This window comes from Camarhynchus parvulus, chromosome 10 (genome assembly GCF_901933205.1).
Source record: "Camarhynchus parvulus chromosome 10, STF_HiC, whole genome shotgun sequence".
NCBI lineage: Eukaryota > Metazoa > Chordata > Aves > Passeriformes > Thraupidae > Camarhynchus > Camarhynchus parvulus.
In genome coordinates this window covers 4,942,144-4,964,383 of record NC_044580.1, presented here as the reverse complement: position 1 = coordinate 4,964,383, position 22,240 = coordinate 4,942,144, and the positions used below count along the sequence as shown (strand labels likewise).

The 22,240-nt window shown below is 40.7% G+C and overlaps 3 protein-coding genes across 5 annotated transcripts in view; 1 reads left to right on the top strand and 2 right to left on the bottom strand.

Annotated features, from left to right (window-relative positions):
- The window catches only part of CIB2 (calcium and integrin binding family member 2), a 29,723-nt gene extending 27,605 nt beyond the window's left edge, over positions 1-2,118 (bottom strand). Inside the window, exon 1 of the mRNA XM_030955358.1 lies at positions 1,303-2,118. Coding sequence (XP_030811218.1) covers positions 1,303-1,353 — 51 coding nt within the window. The 5' untranslated portion in view covers positions 1,354-2,118. The remainder of the gene's footprint in view (positions 1-1,302) is intronic.
- A 4,853-nt stretch (positions 2,119-6,971) lies between these two features.
- Positions 6,972-20,894, top strand: IDH3A (isocitrate dehydrogenase (NAD(+)) 3 catalytic subunit alpha). The gene is made up of 11 exons (XM_030955189.1): positions 6,972-7,093; positions 9,186-9,248; positions 10,942-11,025; positions 12,187-12,301; positions 12,835-13,022; positions 13,857-13,990; positions 14,589-14,691; positions 14,777-14,841; positions 16,649-16,733; positions 17,222-17,374; positions 19,262-20,894. The coding sequence occupies exons 1-11, from the start codon at positions 7,067-7,069 to the stop codon at positions 19,343-19,345; spliced, it is 1,101 nt and encodes a 366-aa protein (XP_030811049.1). The 5' UTR covers positions 6,972-7,066; the 3' UTR covers positions 19,346-20,894.
- The window catches only part of ACSBG1 (acyl-CoA synthetase bubblegum family member 1), a 33,134-nt gene continuing 31,775 nt past the window's right edge, over positions 20,882-22,240 (bottom strand). For all 3 annotated transcript variants that reach the window (XM_030955185.1, XM_030955186.1, XM_030955188.1), the window contains exon 14: positions 20,882-22,080. In XM_030955185.1, the coding sequence (XP_030811045.1) occupies positions 22,004-22,080 (77 nt within the window). In that variant the 3' untranslated portion in view covers positions 20,882-22,003. The remainder of the gene's footprint in view (positions 22,081-22,240) is intronic.

The following is a 22,240-nucleotide window of genomic DNA, read 5'->3' as shown; positions in this document are numbered from 1 at the left end:
CTATTGTTAGTAGGAAGACTGGTGCTTTACAGATCTTTGATTTCTCTCTCGCCGCTCCAGCAGGGATGCAAAAAAGCTTTTTTGGATCTTGGACTGTTAAGTCTAAGATAATTAATTTAGATTAATACATTACAGACTGCTGGTGAGAAGTGTGACAAAGTGGAAATTAAGAAGGTCCACTGTCACATTTCCTACAATGACAAAAAACCCCACTAGGTATTTATAAAAGCATTTAGTTTATGCCTTACTTTCAGTGTGGGATAACGGTTGAAAGCATTTTATCATATACACCTGGCCTCGCTCCATGGCTCAATATTTACACCTCTGACAAGTCCACGTTAGCAATTACTTAAAATAAAATTACTAACTAAAATAATAGATTCTACTTCAATAGTTTTAATCAAAGATCACAAAGGTAAAATGTTATTAAGTTACTCAGTCCCTTAAGGGTCTGTATCTGTCCCTTGGTTATCACAAGATAAACTAAATCTTGATTTCCTGTGCTGCTAATTGAATGTTTATCACTTCATGTAGGAGAACAGGGCAATGCAGCCAGCCCTGGCTGCCTCTCTTAATAAGTAGTCAGCTGCCTCCTTCTTGAGCACACTTCTACTCAATGCTTTGCTTCACTGTATTTTCAGAAACTTGTTCAAGATGCCCACTGTGCAGACAGCTTCCTGAAATCCATTTCAGTGAGATTTGCAGTGTGCTGAAACATGACTAAAAACAGGGGATCCTATTTTTTTTCTTTTTACCCTATTTAAAAGCAGTTTATGCAATGTTAAGTAAATAAAGAAGTACCAAACTACCCCTGACATGAAATGTCCACTTACTTACAATGAGGTAAGAAACTGCTTTCCAGGAGTGGATACAAGTATAACAACACCTATTCTGGAATTACACTAAGCATATTTCTCTGACCTATCCTTAGGAGAAGTGAATTTAGACAAGATCTATTTTATTCCTTTCTGCTCTATTGTCAGCAAAAGGCATCGGGGAGAGAAGGTGCTACACTTTTGTCAAGCTAGTCACAATCTTTATTCTGCTTCCTAGTTCAGACACTGAGGATGTGACCATTCTCCCTCTATACAGAGAGGGAATTAAATGAATATATTCAACAACCCAGCCTTAGAATATTACTACAGCTGCTGGAAGGAACAGTAGAATATATACATGCAGGTTAGAAAGAAAGTCTTCAATTATATTGGAAAAAAACCACTCCCCAAACCAAACAAAAACCCAAATCAAAAACATACGTAGATTACTCCCTTTCATCCCCGAATGCAAACCAAGATATCTTACCTGGTAGGCATCTAGCTGTTCATCAGTAAATATTGTTTGCTTATTGCCCATCTTAAATGAGGAATTCCTCCTCTCGGCAAATGCATCCCATTAGAAGTAGCTGGATTTCTCTGTATTGTAGGCATTTAGAGCACGTATACTCCGTGAGTGTGCTGAAAAAATCCCAGAGCCTGCATTGAACTGGTTTGGATTGCACCTGCCCAGTGAGGAAGGACACAGTCTGGGAAATCTTTTCAAAGGCTTGACTGGAGTGTGCCAGGAAGGAAAGTGTTAAAATCACAGGCAGGTGTCGCGCAAAACCAGGGATACCAATCTTCCCCTTTTCAGATGCTTTTCTAAGAGGCATACGGAGCTTTCATAACCCAAACCCCGAGCAGCGGCTCCCAGCAGAACGCAGCTCTCTCGCCTCGGGGTCTCACTCAGGGCGCTCCTCACGGCACCTCCAGGTTTTGGAGCAGCTCTGCGTCAGCCGGTGGCGCTGGCCAGCGCAGCCGTAGTGCCAGGCACCCCAGCCAGCCTGGGAACAGGGGAGCGCACGGGCAGAGCCCAGGCGGCTCCGCGAGCTGCCCGGCCTGCCCCGGCTGCCCGGGGAGCGCGGCTGGGCGCAGCCTCACCGCGTCCTCACGGCCCCACTCCCGCACCAGCTGCCGCGGGAAATACTCGTGTCTGCACCGTGCCCAGCGGGGATGTGAGTTCACCCCCAAAGGTACCGAACTGCCGGGCTCCTTCGCACATGAACTAAATTTTTGAAATATCCTCCCTCCTTCGACTCAAGCAAGCATAGCTGGTAAGGAAAAACGTCTACCACAGCCTAAAGGAAAAGCAGAAAGCGCCAGTAGAGGGCTCACGGTGTGTTTTAGCGCACCACAACCCCACTGACGGGAAAGTAAAAAAAAATAAAAGAGTATCTATGAGAAGCAGACAGACAAAATCATATTATCTAACATCTGCAGAATGATAAGCTCTTATAATAACAGCAGGAAGAAGTCTGAGTGAGAAAGGATGGCAAAGGGGAAGAAGGACCCATTATAAGCTCACTTTCCATTCAGGCACATTGGAACAGAACGGGGTAAAATTTCCAACTTCTCTATTTGTAGTCTGCCAATGGTCATTATTTCCTCATCAAGATAGCAAGTTTAATAAAAACACTTGGAGAATTATCGTGTGCTTTTCCCTACAGCTTCTAATGATCCTGGCCTGATAGCAGGATTGGATAATAGGAGCTCACTTCACCTTGGCATGTAACAACAAACATTTAAAAGTAATAGGGAAAGCAAATATATTGTATACATAGTAAAAACATCCTATGAAGTGTGTTGGATATGTAGTAAAAACATTCTAAAAAGCGCTGAACCACAGACTGTTGTAAGAGATGGCTTATTCAAATTATAAGATTTAGAAATGCAGGTTTGATTAGCTGCAAACCAGCACTGCCCTGAGTTACAAAAATTACAAGGTATATCCCATATACAAAATAAATGCCTTGGGAGGAGGATGTAGGCAATAAGACTTATTAGCAATAAGCAAACATCAGAATTATAACATCAAAGAATGCATTCTAGCAATAGAGCGTATTGCAGCAGAGTTTCAAAGTAAGAGGGAAGAAGCTACAGTAGTAAGGAAAATACAAACAGAATGATTTACCATCAGACCAAGACAGCAGCAAGCACCTGTTCAAATACCATACAGTTGTACTGACTGTCACATGGCAAAACCGATCTCTGTTTTCCCAGCCACTGGTGCTTTTTTCTCCTTTTCCCTGGTGTGTAGTGGCACTAGATTCCTATTATGTTCCAAAAAGTTCTCCACAGGTAAGTGAGAACATTAAAAATAATTTTTTAAAATCTGCAAAATACAGTATTTCAAGTTTTTTAAAATCAAAAAACCAGCAATCTATAAGGGCCCCTTGAGACTAAGAACTTGCACTGTTCTGAAAGTTCTTACCTGCCCTCAGCTCTGAATGAGCTCCATCATTGGCTTTAGTGGTTATATGTATAATTAAGCATGGTTAATATCTCTGATCTGGTGCTACTAAAATGCAAGAGATAACAGCTGCTCTCAATCAGACCAGGCCAATGCTTAGGCAAGTGATTTGCATGAAATGGCATTCCATTCACAGCCACCTACTTCAAGCTGCCCATCTATGCAAATCAGATTAAGTATAAATGGCCAAATTACCTCTAATGTCATTATACAGAAGTTAATCATCAGCAGGGGTGGATATGGCTCAGTATATTTTAATCTTGTGATTCTGTATGCTTAACAACACTCCTGCAGTGAAAAGCTGACATCCCACCTCTTTGTTTTTCACCAGCTTTTATAGCCCTGGTGCTTCCCCTATACCCTAGATGCCAAACACATCAGAAAGTCTCTATCTTTTGAATCAAAATAACAGCAGTAAAATAGCAGCAGAGCTTAATTGAAATCATTAACCAGGTAAGGCTTACTTGTGGTTACAATGTAGGCCAGAGGATTCAGATAGAAGTGTTAACCAGCTAGGTCTTGTCAAGCATATCACAGTGGTAACTACATCTCAATGCACAATTACCTTGCTGTGCCAATTGGGTCAAATTTAAAGACAGTATAACACACAAAGTGTTTTTCACTCCTATTTGTTTGTACATGTCAAAGTTCAGATGATCTTTCAGTTTACTCTTCTGGACTTCCATCTGTTCCTATTTATCAAAGATTACCTTATTTGGCAGTTGAGTGTTAAGCAAACTTACTGCCAGCATGTTGCTGCAACAAATCTATAGTTTTCAATGTGCACAGCAAGAACTGACCTTAAATACTACCAGTAGCACTACATTTCACTATATTTCAGTTTTTTAAAAACTGTTTGCCAAATTGAGTGGTTTTAAGCTATTAGAAATAGATAACAAACATCTTGCAATAGGTTGTGGATAAAGTTTTATAAGGGGGACAGTATATCTAGAATAGTCTTGCCGTTTCACTGCCCATTGTACCAGAGACAATGGTTGAACAGCCCCTGCTCATTTGCTTTAGAATTTAAATCCCAGAGCAGGAAATACACTGTTACTCACCCCAGTGTAGTATTGGGCAGCAAGATGTGTATTTTGTCAGTGTAGTATTGTCAGCTGCCATGGCCTCAGCTGACCACAGGTGCAGTAGTTTGTTTCCACATCCACAGCTCAGGCAGTTGGATGTGCCAGGCTGGCAGCTCCACACAGCCTTTGGGGCAAATTTCTCTGCTCTGAAGTGTTGCAAGCCCTGGCTGTCACAACAGGTGATTGATCTGATTTATTAGGAGAGGTGTAAGTTTAACGGCCTCCAACAGACAGGTCAGAGTACCTTAAGTTGCCTCTGTAAATTATGCAGTGAGAATGCGAAGGTGGTTTGAGTATAAACTCCAATCCCTCACCAAAGGAGGCTCGAGCTGCTCTGAACAGACCACTTCACCACAAGAGGATCCACAGAGAGTTTTAATAATCACGTTGCATATCTGCAGCTTTCACGTATTGGTTTGCTACAGCTTTTAGTAGGGGAGAAAGGAACCTAAGAAATTTCATGCCCAATACACCAAGTATTCCAACAACTTCCCTCTCACACAGATGCTTCCTTGAAGAATAACTGTTCATAAAGAACAGTTACTCTGTTAGCAAAAACAACAGTTTTGATTCAGAGGGGCTGCCTGTACACTTATTCTGTTGTTACCTTGCACAAGTCCCTAGGGCCCAATGCAGGTGTGAGTAACCGTGATCACTACGTGCAATGGGAGAAGTTCTATCCTCCAATGACGCTGTAAAAATCCCCCCTGAGTTTTTGGGATTTGTTTTATTACTGGAAGGCTATTCAAAATTCTGTTTGCATAAAATAAAGAAAAAATAACAACACTCACCTTATACAGCTGTTGTAGACCTAAAAAAAAATTCCTTAAAGATGCTACAGAGCTAGAAAACTACAATTGCATGAACGATAAATAAAAAATGAACTGTAAATACAGTTATGTAAACCTAAAATATGTGGAAAATGACAGTTTTTGCTACTGCAATGGGTTAAAAAGTTGCTTTTCCAACACATGGTGGACGGGAGGATGCTCTGAGCTCTGTCTGAGTAATGAATAAACAGCTTGAGAAACACACAAAACTAACATCTCAAACCAGGGAAAGCTGCCGACTTCGCTGTGAGGAGCAGGAACTTTCTAGGGAGTTTTAATGCTAAAGAAAACAAACAAAAGGGAAAACCTTGTGTGAAAATGTGTTGGTTTTATGATCTTATCGATCTAGCTTAAAAATACCCCACATTAGAAAAGGGAGGTTTCTGAGTACATTTTGTTAAGCCTAATTTATCCATGATAAATAGAAATTACCTTTTTTAAAATACCTTTTTTAAAGGTATTTTACACAAGACAGCGTCTTGCCTCAGGGACAAAATAATAATAAATGTAATGATTGCCTTAGCAGGCTAAATGTAATATAATGAATTTCCCTATAGGGAGTGACAAGGTAGTGATCACTAGGGGAAAGACAGTATTGCTGTCTCCTCACAGGCATTATTTTCTTAAGCAAAATAACTACTCATGGATTTATAATTGTCTCACGCAGCTCTTCTCAGATCAGATCCAAACCAGCCACTGTTAACGCCTTATTACTGTAGCATTATTATGGTAACACCCACAAGACATAGAGAAATGGGTGTTGAAAATGTGTAAAAGAATCCTCCACAATATCTCCCCTTCCCCCACATTTCAATCCAAGTGCAACCTAACAATGTAGATGCAGATAGTCACAAACACAAGAAAGCAACATGAATATATCTGTTCGCTGTGTATATAGTTACCAATACTGAGCTAAGTAACTGGAAATGCTGCTAATAATCTTCTAATTCTATCACCAAAACCTGGTACGAAATTAGTCTGAGACAAACCTCAAATTTTAACGTTGCCAAGTGTAAAAAAGGTAGAAGTTTTTAAAAGCAGCCATTCCCAGAGGTACGAGCTCAAACTGCCTTACTTCTAGCCTTAGTTCTAGCTCGGTGCTTTACTCTCTAGAAGGCCGCGGCCCTCCCGCCGCCCCCAGCGCCAGTGCCCGGTCCGTGCGCCGCCCCGGGCGGGCCGGTCCCGCGGCTCCGTGAGGCGCCTCAGGGCCCCTGCCGCTCCTCCAGCTGACAGAGAATCAGCTTTCAAAAATAACAAGTTGCTATTATTATTAACCTCAGAAATGAGGGCAAAAGAAATCTTAAATTGTCCCGATTTCAACAGCTTTGTTTTTAACACTTTAAAGTACATGGGCTTAGGAGGCTTCTGAAAAATCTGGTGTCTTTCTCAACAACTATCTTTTTTCCCCATAAACGACACGCATCCTCCGGCGGCACCAGGCCGTCCGTCCGCCTCGGCGCCTCCCGCAGCGGCAGCGGGAGCTCCCCAGCAGCACCTCCACCGGGCCGCGGGGTAAGAGCCGGGGCGGAGGCTCGGACCGCCCCAGGCGGCGGCGGGCGAGAGCTGAGGGGCCGGGGAGGACGCTCGGACCGCCTCAGGCTGCGGCGGGCGAGAGCTGAGGGGCCGGGGAGGACGCTCGGACCGCCTCAGGCTGCGGCGGGCGAGAGCTGAGGGGCCGGGGAAGACGCTCGGACCGCCTCAGGCGGCGGCGGGCGGGAGCTGAGGGGCCGCGTGGATGCCGCAGCGGCGGTCCCGGGGCGGGGCTTCGCGGGGCGGGGCGGGGCCGCCGCTCCCCGCGCGCCGGTTCCGGTCTAGCGGCGGGCGCGGAGCTCTCGGGCCTTGGCAGCCGCGGTGCCCGGGAGCGTCATGGCCGCGGCCGCGTGGATGCCCACGGTAGGCAGGGGGACGGGCCGGACCCTACTCCGCGGCGCCCGGGACGCGCCCGGAGCTTGGTGGCGCCTGAGGCGCGGCCTCCCGGCCGCAAGGTCGCAAGTGCCGCCGGGCCCTGGCAGCGCTCCGAGGGGGAATGGCCGCGGGGCTCGGGCCGAATGGCGGCCCCGCGGCGCTCGCGGGTTCTCTGTTTCCTCCTCCCTCCTCCCCGGGACGGCGGCGGGAAGGGGCCGTGGGGGCCGTTATTCGAGCGAGCCAGGCCGGGGAGGCGCCGCACCATCCCTCGGAGCGGCCTGCGGAGAGGTCGCGCCGTAGAGGTCACCGCAGCGGCGGGACCACCGCGGCTGCGGGCAGCTCCCGGTGCGCGCGGCGCAGCCAGCACAGCCTGGAACGCCATTCCCGCAAAGAGCCCGCGGGACCGGGCACTGCAGAGCCGGCGGGGCAGAACTGCTGCCGGGCTCTGGCCGGCCACTTTCTGGTCCCCGCACGTGTCCTCTGGGATTCACAGCTCTGAACCATTCTGAAACGCAGGCCTTATCCCGGGGCTGTCACAGAAATACGGGGTTTTGCCTTGAGTAGATGAAATTTATTTTGTACCTTTAAATAACAGCCTGCTTGGGGCAAAGTCATTGGGGCCGCCCCATTTAACCTTATCTGCTAAAGTAAGGAAGAACTCTCAGGAGCTAATCATGACACCTGACTTTAAGGTCAGAATGGATCAGTTTTCCTTGGGTGGATTCTTTGTTGGTATTACCAGTGTTGAAGTTCAATATAATGTACTAGGCCCGTGATTTCCGACAAGACAGACTGTGCCCTTTCCAGGGCTACTCTGGAATGTCAGTCCTGATTCTATGTGCAGGAACTGTACCATGAGAACACCCTGTACGGTCAACCTCACATTTTCATTTGATTGCTCTGCCTTCATCCTCAACCATAGGGCCTGCTTTGGTAAATTCTGCTTGCCTGTTGCAATGACCTTGTACATCTCATGTGGGGCTACAAGTAAAAATAGATCTAGCTTAGATTACTTCTCCCCCAGTGTTCATTACAATACAATAATTATATTATTTTATAATATATTAATTTATTATCATTACAGTATGAGAATTGTATTGTTTCTGTTGGTGCCAACATAGTTTGTTCCTTTTGCTACACACCATTCTGTCAGTAAAGAAATAACAAGTGCAGGTGGGACAGGAGAGGAATACGAATTGTCAAAGTCATTTCTAGCCTGACAGCCTGCATAAGTGAGTATGGCAGAATTGAAGTAGTGTGAGCAGTTAGAAGTCTTCTGGCTCTTAAGTCCCAGAGGCATCAATAATCCTAGAGAGGTTAAGATTGGGAGGCTGTGATTTTTCTGCAGAGTAGGGATTTTGTCCATGGTGCTAAGCTGGGCAAGAGCCCAAGCTTAGATGCTGTCCCATTACACCCCCAGAATACTCAGAAAATGTAATTCTTTGACTGTGATGTGTAGACTTGTTGGTATGGTGAATTTTGTCTTCAATGTGCATTTCAGTTCCACTTTAAAAAAACCATCAGGCATGCAGAAGGCAACAGTACAACACCTACAGGTATAAAAGGTAGAAGAAAAAATTCACCACAGTTTGAATGGAAGAAGTGACACTAAAATGTAAAGTAGTTTTGGAAACATCACCTAAAATGTGTAAAGATACTGTCCACCCAGCTGCTACCAGTGAAGCGTTTGATTTTTCACTTTGCTTTCCGCATGTCTTTGTCCTTAGCATATGATGTATTTAGTTAGAGTTCCTGCTTTCCTGCATGTTTGCTTCCAACATCATGTGTGAGAGGACCCCAGGTGGGGTGCAGGGGCCCCCAGGCAGGACAGGAGCATGGGGCAAAGCACGGCTGTCCTGGGCTCACCTTGTGCTAAGAATACCCACAAGGCGTTGCTGCTCCGACTGCAACTTGGCAAAGCACTGGGTACTCTGGTTTCATTTGGATTTTTATACTAGTTTGAGATGGGAGATTTAAAGCAATATGACTTTAAAAAAAAAAGATTTGCTACAATATTGTTAAACTTGTAAAATCCCGTTTGTGCAGTAAAAGAGCATCTTTTTGGTTTGGATTTTTGCAGGTTTCTCGATTGCTAGGTGCTTTCAAAAGCCAAAAAAAGGTGACCAGAAGTTTTGGTAATGCTGTGAGTATAATAGTCCCATTTTTTTCTTTTAAGAAGTTTCTCAATAAGTGGGTTTGGAAATTTATAAGATCGCTGTTGTTATTCTTATGTTTCCAAAAAATAAGGGCCAAACAAGTGAACATGCGTGCTCTTAATGCCATCCTGGATTTATATCAGTTAATCACTGTCATTGGCAATTGCACATCAATGTGAGAATATAAAAGGCTCTAGCAAAAAATAGAAGTGGTGTGGAAAGTTTTCACAAAATACAGACATAAGCCAGTGTTCTGGAATTCATCTGGGAATGAGCAAATACATATTGGGCAAAGTAGAAAGATTGTTGAGAAGCTTCTCATTGCCTTTCTTTTGCAGACTTCCCTCTAAGCACTAGATTTACTTTACTGCTGCTTTTAGAACTCCTTGCATCTAAAATTCTGCCTTTTCAAGGTCCTCTTTAAACTATCTTAGACGTTGTGTATTTCCCTGTAGATGTTTTACCTTCTTCTTTGTGTATGTGTTTGAAGTGCCCATGGGCCTTCTTTTTGGTGAAGACAGGAGCAGGGCTCAGCACTCTTAAGCAGGACTTAATCTTAAAGAGGAACTGTGGCTTTTCATGATAAATTTTGTAGAACAGCAGGTACAAAGTTAGAAAAGAAACTGAAGGGTCACTTACACAGTATAAGAATCAGAAGGTGAGGCACCCCTGGTTCTAGTGAAAACACAACAGTTTCAGGCTCAGGTGGAGCCCTACAGTGCTGACAGACAGCACTATACTATTCTCAAGGCATTTCATCAGTCACAGCTTGCTCAGCAGCAGTGTTCTTTTATCTGAAGCTCTGTTTTTTTGTTGTGCACAGTGAATTTCTTTGGCTCAAAATTAAAAAATAAATCAGTCAATATATATTGATGTTCTGACCTGTGAGTTGGTTCTGCTGGGGTTTTTTCAAATAATGTATGTGAGCTGCCTTTTCTGTAGGTAATAATGAGCCCATAAAAGCTGTTGGATCTCTTTAAATAAAACAAAATGAGCTGCAGCATGTACCATTAGAACAGTGACCATAATTATTTTTTTTCTTCAAAGAAGAATACATTCTTCCCCTGCTATTTGTTCAGCCTTGGCTGTGCATTTTTTTTACTTGTTTGATAAGGCTAAAAGAAACAAAACTGAGAACATTATGAGAGGTAAATAAGTTGGTATTATTTAAAATGAGTCTGAGATTTTTAGGAGGTCACTTGAGAAGTTTAGCTTGGCATGACCTTTTTTTTAAGGTGAATGTATCTTTTCATACATGTAATCATTTCTAGCATGTGTCAGTACCATGCAGCATGTTGATAATATTGTAGACATATGTGGAACAGAGCCATAACTAGGTAATACAACTTGCTCTCCAGATTTCCAGAGGAAAGCATGCTACGTTAATTAATTTCAGGTAGTACTGAGCAGGAATCTGCCTTTCACATTCAGCCTCTGTTGTGAAATAGGAATAGGTAGTAGGTGAATTTTTAAACATTTCTCTCAAAACATTTGTACACTCCCTTGGAAAGCAAGCCAATCCTTCTCCTGTCCAAGACTGCTGTTCTTCATAGTGAATATTTGGTAAAGGAAAATTTATTTTGTTTTCTAATAGTTACTTGGTTCCTACAACACATGAAGATGTTTTCTACGTAGAAAACAAACATTCATTTGTTGTACTACTGATATTTCTTTACCTAGGTACAAACAGTAACTTTAATCCCAGGAGATGGCATCGGACCCGAGATTTCTGCTGCTGTCATGAAGATCTTTGATGCTGCCAAAGTAAGTCATATTTATCTTGCTATAAGCATTGCAAATTGAACTACAGCAAAAAATATTAATTAGGCATATTTTAAAAAGTTTAAAATCTCTTTTAAGAGATTAAGTCATATTGAAGCTATTAAAACTTCTTTCCAATAGAAAGAGTTTGAAGCTTCAGCTAATAAGTGATAGGAATGTGATAGCAAGGCACGCCTTGAAACTGTTAGCTGACAGAGAAGTAAAGACTTGAGAGCAAATGCTGTGTTTGATTTTTGGAAATACGAACTCAGTGTCATGTGAAATCACCTTGTTGATGTAGTAATCCTGAGCAACTGACAGAGGATGTTCTTTCATTTATTATGAGTTCAAGTGCAGGTCAAAAGTGTGTGTGAAAGGATTGGCTCATTTTAGCAATCCAATTGCTGTGCTGCCAAACACGTTAACTTCAGTGAGATGAATGCTTACTGTATCCAAGAACTTTCCCTTACCTATCTGAGAAACTTCACTAGAGCTTGTCAAGTTTCCTTGAAAGGAAATACAGCTCTTCAGCAAGATGCCTGTTAAATTGTTCCACATTAGTAACAGTACCCAGGCACATCCCCTTTGTATTACAACTATCCAACATGGATTTGAAAATGTGAAGTTTCTTTGATGATGTATCTTTTCTTTTGTGGTCATTCCTGATGAAATGAATGGGTGGCAGCCTGTCTCCACTTAGAGTCCTGTGGTGAATGCAAATTCAGAAAGCATTGTGGAGCATGTGCAGATTTTCAGTGAGATAACAGATGCACATCTATGTCATACACAGTCTTCCAGTCAGTGGAGATGATGAGTCCTCAATGAATTCAGCTTTAAAATGTTGTCCCTTGTATACAAGGAACTCAATAGCTCTAAAACCTTTAAAGAAATAACACTTGTGTATATGACATCTAGGGTGCCATTGTGGTATTCACATTTATGATGATTTGCTGCTCACGCTATTTAATTTCCACTTACTTAATTACATTTTTCAAAAATTACTTAATTACATTTTTCAAAAATTGCTTCAGTTCAAACCCTCACTCACCAGAGAAAATACTGTTTAGAAAGGCCTGGACAAAATTCCTTACACACCTTCTTGTGATAGTTAAAACTTGAAGCAAAGTTATGACATGAAAGTTAACATAGATTGTGTGTGTTTAGGCACCTATTCAGTGGGAAGAGAGGAATGTTACAGCTATCCAAGGACCAGGAGGGAAGTGGATGATACCTCCAGAAGCCAAAGAATCCATGGATAAAAACAAAATGGGATTAAAAGGTATTTTAGGGCTTAATACACAGATATTAAATACTATTGTGTTTCTCCTGAGTTTGATGTAAAGCCAGAGTTCTTCCTCTGTAGCACAATAAAACAGGGGACAGCCTGGCAGGTAGTTGTCTGTAATCTTGGAACAGTCCTTGCAGGAAAGGTTCATGCAATTTCCAAGCCGTAAATTTGATAGTTATTGTGGTTGAAATTGGGTACATAACAACCTTTGGACTCTCTGCAGAAGGCATTCCTAAGATACACAACAGTATGCAATAACTATCTTATTAATGAGCAGTATCTTTGTGTGTTTTAATGAATACATTTTGTAAAATCTGTTCCACGTAAGGCTCACAGTTTGGCCTTTACGCCACTGATGAATGTGCCTGTGCAGTAGTTGACAGAACAGACAATTCCCATGGCATTCCAGCATAAGGGTTAAACAGGAATTTGGAGAACTTCTGTAGGAGTCCAACTTTACCTATAGTTTCTGCTCTCAGATCCATGGAGGGGTTTATTTTCTTGTTCATCCTTTTTTCCTGTAGGGCCTCTGAAGACCCCAATCGCTGCAGGGCACCCATCCATGAATCTGCTGCTGCGTAAAACCTTCGACCTCTACGCCAACGTGCGTCCGTGCGTGTCCATCGAGGGCTACAAGACGCCCTACACGGACGTGAACATCGTCACCATCCGCGAGAACACCGAGGGCGAGTACAGCGGCATCGAGCACGTGGTGGGTGCTGCCTCTGCTGCCTTTCTGCTTCAGCACTCCCAGGGCCTTTCTGGGTTGCTGCAACCCCGAGATTGTTAAAAGTCTCTTTTCCCAGCCCGGGCACTTGAAGAAGGAATCAGGGCTCTTCATGTCTCAGTCTCAAAGTTGTTTATTGTATCTTATCTATAAAAAATTTTCTCCTGCCCTGCCGAGGTCTGTCCAGCAGGACAGTTCCAGGCACTCTGCCTGCCCCTGGGGAGGTGTTATGTCTTTATACTAAAAACTACGTGTACAATGTTTACAATTACTTCCCAATACCTATGACCTATGTTAGACAGTGAGCTGCTCCTCTAAACCAATCTGTGAGTGCCAACATCACAGCAGAAGGTGGAGGCCAAGAAGAAGAAGGAGAAAGGCTGGACACACCCAGATTCCTCCATCTTGCCTCCTGAACCCTCATACCAAAAACCCTAAAATCTACTTTTCCACCCCATGATAACTTCACTAATATTCTACTTGGTTGTGGCTTGCTGATCTTCATCTAAGGTTGGTAATTTGCTCCACGGGTCATAATCAAACCCACAGGTGTTTTGGGCTCTGTGCCAGGGCTTCGGAGCCCCCTGGCAGGGGTCCTGGCCTTCCTGGACAGCCAGAGGGATGTTCTAGGTTCCCACACAGCACTGCTAACTTTGCCCATCTCACTGGGGTTCAGTGGGGATTTTTTTTTTTTTACGTTTGGCACCCATAAAAAAGTTTCTCCATTGTGAAATGCATTCTGCCTCACTCAGAATTCTGCTGCTTGGTTCCACATGGGAAGAATAAACTTGCACTGTTGATGCACTTCCTGTCTTTCAGATTGTTGATGGGGTTGTGCAAAGCATCAAGCTGATCACAGAGGAAGCCAGCAAGCGCATTGCAGAGTTTGCTTTTGAGTATGCCAGAAACAATCAGAGAAGCCACGTGACTGCTGTGCACAAGGCAAATATCATGTATGTTGACACTTCTTTTGAGAAAAACAAAAAAAAATCCCCAAAAATTTAATCATAAATAACTGCTAAAGTCTTATTCAAATGTGAACTTCTGCTGATGGCACTTGGAGTCAGTAAAATGGGAAAATTTCAAGTAAATGCCTCCTAAGAAAAATGGGCAATACTGATTCAGTATTGACAAGGCTGAGGTAATGGTGTACCAATGTTCTTATTAGCAAGTTTGTAGTAATCCTTCCTCCCAAACCTCTTATTTTAGAAACTTCTAAAAAACAAAAATTAATTTTATAACTGAGGATGAAAGTGGCTGGTGTCATCTGCGGTTTCCACACCACTTAAAATTGAACTGAGTCATAACACATGTGATATTATGTGACATCACCTTCACAAATTCACTAAGCCTTTCATAAATGAATGTAAGTCATTCTGAGAATTAATGTATGCTGTTTAAACTACTGGTACAGAAATATTTTAGGAGGGATAAATAGTCACAAATCAAGTTTCTGAATTCTAATTAAACCCCTGTTGCATGCAGTTTTCTTTATCTCCAGTAATGCTTCCTTACAATAACTGCAATATTCTCTTGCTTGTCTAATTGCAGGAGAATGTCTGATGGGCTTTTCTTGAGAAAATGCAGGGAGGCAGCAGAAAACTGTAAAGATATTAAATTTAATGAAATGTATCTGGATACTGTATGTCTGAATGTGAGTATTTATGTTTTAGTTGTGGTTATTTTTTTTTTTTTTTAGTTTAAATTCTTAACCTGAATGAAAATATTCTTCCTTCTAGATGGTTCAAGATCCATCTCAATTTGATGTGCTTGTTATGCCAAACTTGTATGGTGACATCCTCAGGTATGGAAATTTCCATTTCAACTCCCAACATGTAAAATACTGATACTTTCCCAACAATCATTGAGGTCATGATCATCTTATGCACTCAGACTTCTTAACAGACATTAACCGCTTCAATTATTAATATACTAATGAGAGGGGCTGTATGATGAGAATGTACTTTTTATTTTAAAAAATCTGTTTCTGCTTATGAAGGCTATGAATATTGTTTAGATGATAGAGAGAGAGATTTCCCCAAATCTGTGAAGAATATAATGGCTTCAGCACACATTTTCCATCTGTAAAATTCTTTGGTAGAGTGTAAATTCCATTAAACACCTGTAAAACGAAGTGTTTTAATCTGGACTATTAAGTGTATTATGTAAAATAGTTTCTTCTCACACCTCTAAGGAGAGATTGAGAAAAGATCCTGAACTGGAATTTTTATTTACAAGTTTGACTATTCACATGTTAGAATCCATCTCCTGGTTTTGTACAGATAATAAATTTAAAGGTAACTTAAGTATAAGAAGAAATGGTTCTTAAGCTTCTCTTAAAACAGCATTCTCTCTGTGATAAGGCTGTGCGTGCTAAGAAAAATCAGATTTCTAACTAATGCCTCTTGTTTTAAGAATTGGTGAAGGTGTGCACAGCAGCTCTTACTGTGTGAGTATTAACTAAGAGAGATCAAATCAGAGGAGTGTCATCATCAATACCATTTCAGAGAGTTTGTTACCAACCATTTTAAAGTTCTCATAGAAATTCCATAAACAATTTCATCATTCTAAAAATTTTCAATAAATTTGAGTCTGTTCTTGAAGAGGACACTGTCACCACTGGGTGAGGTCTCACCTGCTGCTCTAAAAGTATGAACAAAATGCCAGGTAGATTCCTTAGACTGAATAGGTAGAAGACAATCTCTTCTCTTAAGGCATTAAATACTTAGAGTGACAAATGCAGACTGTATTCAGTTTTTCCCCAGGCTCTTTGTAACTTCGGTGGTTTATTTTAGCTTAAAATATTGTTCTGCAAAGTCACCCAAACTTTTCTCCTTAGGACTACTAAGCTAAGAACTAACTTAGCTTAGTATGAGCCAAGTTTGTAGGCAATAATTATGTATGGATGTGAAACAGAGTCTTAAGAGCTTTGTTAATCAGTGTGTTCAGCTCGAGACTTACAGTATGATGACAACAGGCACAGTTGGTTTGTTGTTCCCCATGGTAATTTTGGTGGAAACCAAATGCAGATTGCATATATCTGATGATCTGCTAATGTCAGATGTGTGACCTGCAGGCTGTTGAGTAAAGAGGGGAAAAGCTAATCTGGTGTCACTTGGAAAATGTTCCACAGTACACCCCAAAACCACCAGTAATTCACCTACCTGAGCAAAATTCCTCCACATTTTTAGAAGGAATTTACATATGAAGAGTAGTTCTGGGCCCCTTCAGAGGAAGTAAGATTTTTGTATAGTTACAGAGAACTGTACATAATTAGTTTTTGAGACTTCTGTACATATACTGTGCTTCTAGTACTTCTTGTTTTGCCTGTGTCTTATCAACTCTATTCTAGTATTTGGAATTTCCTTTTAGTTTTCCTTTATTACATTATCTTCTGCTAAGTTCTAAGAATTTTCTAATGTTCTGATGGGGTACAGGTGGCTAACAGTGTCTGTTCTTTTTCCATATTATTCTCAGACTGTACAGGTGTATAAATTAAGTTATAGTTGCAGTTGATTGATAAACAAAAATATTTTAATACCTTGCAGAGAGGAAACTGTATATGGAAAAACTCATGGATTCTTTAATTTGGTGGTTGGGTTTTTTTTCAGTGACTTGTGTGCTGGACTCATTGGGGGTCTTGGAGTAACACCCAGTGGAAACATTGGTGCCAACGGCGTGGCCATTTTTGAATCTGTAAGTCTTGTTACACACAAAGGGAGATCAGTAATAACTATGTCTCAGCTTGAGAACCTAAACTTTTCCATGCCATACAATGTGGCTGACATTTATCTAACAAAGGTCTTCCTGGAACTCTTTTTTACTGTGAAGATACTCAAGCTTTACCCTGAGAGACTGGTTAATGTAAATATTCCATGTATGTTTTTTGCATATCCATTTTTTGGCCAACACTTTATTTTCCCACTTTCTTGTATGATAAATACAGTCTATGAAATAGAACTTGATGGGCTCAACTTAAAGGTATTATGTGACCTGGTTTTCCCTTTCTGACATCTTTGAACTGAATTGTTTTGATCCTTGGTATCTCCTTTCCACTGACTGTATCACAGCAAAGTAAGTCCTGTTTTAACATGAAGACCTGTGGCTCAGGTTGCTTGCACAATTGCCTAGGACATTTTAATCAGCCCTAATGACATAACAGATAGGTTTCCTCTCATTTCTAGGTTCATGGAACAGCACCAGACATTGCAGGAAAGGACATGGCAAATCCAACTGCCCTCCTTCTGAGTGCTGTGATGATGCTGCGCCACATGGGAATGCACAAACATGCCTCCAAGATTGAGTCAGCTTGCTTCGATACAATTAAAGATGGAAAGGTAACATGTGGCTGTGCAAATAAATGCACTGAATTAAAATCATATCCTATCAAAGCAAGAATTTACATGGAAGATTCACACCATGGTGGGGCATGGCCTGCTGAGCTAGCCTGTTGCATGAGCAGTGCCACTGTCCTGTGACAGTAATTCTGTTATCTTTGGTGATATTAAATATGCCCTGCAGTAATAAGGGGACAGGCTGTAGCATTCCTTTTGTCTCAGCAATGCTCATCTTAGATTTCCACAGCTTTATGAACTCCAGAATAATGAACTGGATGGCTGTTTTTCAAGAAGGTGATCAGAGTTTTAAGTAACTCTTAGCATTTCACTTATAAAGTTTATGAAACCTACAAAGCATATATATTGAAATCTGGATCCTGAAGTGAGGGACACTCATTTACCTTTCCCAGGCTTCATCATCCACTTCCTTTATAGCTTTTCAGTACTGACTGTAATACTTCTGTTTCTGTATTTTCAGCTTAATTATTTTCTTTTTTTCATTCTTACTGCTTTCACTCATTCTTGGCTAGAAAAGAACAGTTTTTATCCAGTATTAACTTTTTTCTCTGAGGATTGTATGTGTTTCTTTTTGGAAGAGAGTGTCTTCAGATTAATGACTCAGATGGGGTATTGGGGGGAAAGGGGACTTATGCTCTGAAACATGACAAATTTGTAGTCATACCATTATTGGTTCACTCTTCTAAATTCATGTCCGCCTCTTGAAAACATAGTTGTCAAGATTTTGAAGATTGCAGTTAAAGAGGATTAGCTAGTCATGCTGGTTCATTTATTTTAGGCAGGACCATGAGAAGCTGCTTTGTAATTAAAAGTAACAAGAATGCTGAAACCAAAAGTTGTCATCATTTTGTAAGTTTGCAGCTATCTTGCTGTATGTAGGAGCCAGTTAAAAAAAAAAATCTAAACTTACAACTGAATAAAGAGGTGCTCCTGTAAAGTTCCCATTCACTGCTCTGGAAATGAGACCCTCCATCAGCAGGTCAGTAATTCCATGGAAGATAACAGTGCAAGTTTCGTGACATGGCTACTTACGATGTTACGATTATATGCTCACAATGGAGACAATCTTTTTAATTGAAAAGCCCCATAATGCAATTTAAATTACAAGATCCTAAAATAGTAACCATGATTGCTTCTCCTGCTTGTTATTCCTCCCTTCCCCTCAACAAGTTAATTAAGATGTGTGTGTATGGGAGGGAAACTGATTATTTTAATTATCTCCTAGAGTGCTTTAATCTAGCTAGGTTGGACAAGTAATGTTGCCCACTTTTTTATTTTTATTTTACCGTCTTCATGATACCAGACAGGAGTTGTACTTATGAAAGAGATTTTGAACTCTGTATTTCCTCTCTCTTAAATAAATGAAGTGAATTTTGGGAATTGTTAACATGCAGCATTAAGAGTTATGTGTGCTTGTTCTGCATGGGTTTCATTAAAAAAAAGACCAAATATTTCTGAATTACTCTCAATTAGTTGTCCTTGTGCTGAGCTTTCATATATGAATTTTACTTCCAAAGGACAAACTTCTTACTGAAGATGTAAATACTTAATCATTAATTACACCATTAAAGCACTTTGTAGAGCTTTGACCACACACATTTTATTCCTGTAGTTAGGATAAAATCATGTTAAAATCACATTCAAATCTGATAACGTTATAAGTACTCCATGGATACTCAGGTTTTCTCTCCCTGCACAGTCCTTTTTGATAAAGTCTCTATGGGATGCAGAACTCAAACTTGATGTATTCCTGCTCACCTTTTTACCATCCATAGCCAACACATCATGAGAACATCCAGAATTGTTCAGAGACAAGACTGGCCCCATAATGTATTTCAGTAACATTATTTTTTTCTTTCTTTCTTTCAGGTCTTGACAAAAGACTTGGGAGGCAATGCCAAGTGTTCAGAATTCACAGAGGAGATCTGCCGCCGAGTACGGGACAAAGACTAAACCTCCTCCTGCTGCTGCTGAGGACTCTGGAAGGACATGTCACAGAGTACAATATATGTAACCTGATATCCACATGCATAGAGTTTGCTTATCTCTTGAGAGCAAACTTTTTAGCTGAGGCCTCTCCATTAATAAATCTAGTCCAAATGGCTACAAATGATGCTTGTGCCTGCTTTCGGTGGACTTTAACAAGTGCTTTGTTTTATTTATTTTTTTCTATCTGGTGAACATTTTTATGTAAGTAAATTCCTTTATTGGCACTGTAACTGTCTAATATTCCAATTAGAGGGTTTTACTTTCCACATAGAAAAATTACGCAAACAAACCAGTAACAGATTAGTGAAATATAAATGCACCTTAATGTTTAAAACCTACTTTATTGATCTTGTTGAAATTAAAAAGATAGGTTTTCAGCCTAAGAGTAGCACAAGATGATCTTCATGCACAGAAACGGGTATGAAATAACTTAAAATAGCAATTTTGTGTTAGAAGCAACAAGAAAACCACTTTAATACTCTGGTGATTCATGAAATACAGCCCTGCCCACAAAAGGCATGAATTAAGAAATACTAAATTCTAGAGATTTAATCTATTTCTGTATTTTAAACAAACCTACAACCATTAACAAGGGGTGAAAATTAATGGTGAAGTTATTTTTCAAATCTATATGCCAAAATAATTCTTACAAATTTTCCTCTCTGAAACACACTTTACAATAGAGTTCTAATGAGGGCAAACAATACAAAATTACTTCCACCATACATTGTGAGAGGAAAGTATTAACTTTGCAAATTTACACTAAATATTTCATTACTTCGGCTAGAATGCTTTTTGTGTTGTAGTTTCTGCACAGTCTGTTCAGTGTGTCGTGCTGTATTGACTAGTAATTTTATTCTAGAAACTCTGAATGTAAGAGACAAGTCCTAAATGGATTAAGACAGATCAGCGGTTTGGCTCTGGTGCCTATGTTCCAGAAATACATTTCATCCCTATTCAAGGGGATCTGAATCTATTTTTTCCTTGCTTACTAAGCTTAATGGGTGCAAAAGCAACTCGTTGCCCTCCCTTCCCCTCCCCATCAGATGCAGATTGTCACTCGAGTCATTCTGATCTGTAACTATCAAGGTATTGCTTCCATTCCTGCACCTGACAAGTAAATATGTATTTTCATACTTGTTAGTATATAGCACAGGATTATCCCTCCTGCCAGAAGCAGGCTTCTTACAGCTTCATTTTATTAATAGAAAGTAACTAAGTGGAGTATCTAGTACGACTGTTTAGGGCTGGTTGTTTCAGAAGTGAAATAACTTTGGAGTAACAACTTCTTGTGTCACTCTCTAAAGTAAGCATCCCAGCTTTTTTATACAGTCTAACAACATGCTGGAGGAGATTTATTCCTCCCACACTCAGCTTTTTGTGAATAGGGCAACATTTCTTTCTGTGTTTTCCCAGCTGCTGCTTCCTTGTTTCCTTCAGATTAATATTGTTAAAGAAATTCTGAATTACCATTGGGCACAAAATGGGGAAGAATAAACTTTTCAAAGTCCTATTGCTCGTTTTGTTTTTATAATCCTAGGCTGCCGTTTTGTCTTATATATTGAGCTTATTATTGGTACTTGCAACAAATCTTAGGTCTGTAAGATGTGTGAGATTGGTAATGGAACTTTTATGGAAACCTTATCCTGTTCTGCATCATTTCTTTGTCTCAATAACGGGCTGTGTGAGCTACTAGAGCTGTCTGCCAGAGATCACTTACAGCACACCCTTTAGACAACTTCGTACCAAGCATTTCCTTCTCATAATATGATTTACTTTGCATATGGGTAAGAAGAAATGTAGCCCACATTTGTCAAAATTAGTGCAATGTAAATACTGAAACATGCAGATACACACTTGACAAACACTGCTCAAAGAATAGCACTGTAAACAAGTTTAAAGAAGTTTCTGTAATAGCATTTTAATGTGAGAGCTCCTGTAGTTATTCCTTTGTGCCTTTCAGTATTAGGAAGCTATTCCCCTACTTCTTCTGATTATTTGTTTTTATGAGAAATAGTAATGCTTATTCCAACATGGACTTAAGAAGCGAACTGCTATGCTCACAGAAGTCTGAATTCTAGGCATTACAGAAACAAGAATGTCTTCAGGTTCTGAAGTGTGTTAGTGAACAAGAAAAGTGTTCTCTGGGAAGGGAAAAAAAATCCCAGCCCTTTTGATTTTTTAATTTTTTTTAATAATTATCACTGGAGTGGTATGACAGTTTCATTAAGCAGTACTGCTATCTAGCAAAATATATCATAAGCTGCAGGAAACATCCTGTAGAACAAACGAAAAGAAAAATAAAAATTGAAGACTGTATAAAAAACTTGTTATGTTTCAACCTAGAGGAATTAGTTATATCTGCTTTATACAACACAGATGTTTTAGTCACTGAGGTCAAAAAGTAAAAGCAGTATTAGAGAATGGACACACTGCAGAAAAATGCTTCTGTAAAAAGAGGACAAATGATCAGGTGAGTATCAGGAACAATTAAATTGACAGCAGCTTTCTAGTGGTTTGATTCAATAGACTACAAACTTAAAGCATAAATCTTTGTTAATGCTTTTGATGAGAAAATACTTCCTTTTGTTCACAGATCTTAATGCTTGGAGGAAACACATTTTATTCTTTATAGAAGGAGTCTACTTCATTTCGGTATTTCTCGAGCACAGCGAGCCGCTTCAGCTTCATTGTGGGACCTTAAAAGAGGGAGAATCAATTCCAGAAATAGGAACAAAAATTCCTACTCAGTTTGTGCTTTGGTGCCTGAGTTTTTTATTGAAGAGCCTGTTGGGAAGAACATGCCCCCCTCTCAGCACAGATAAATGCTAAAAGTGAGAAGTAATTGTGATACGTGAG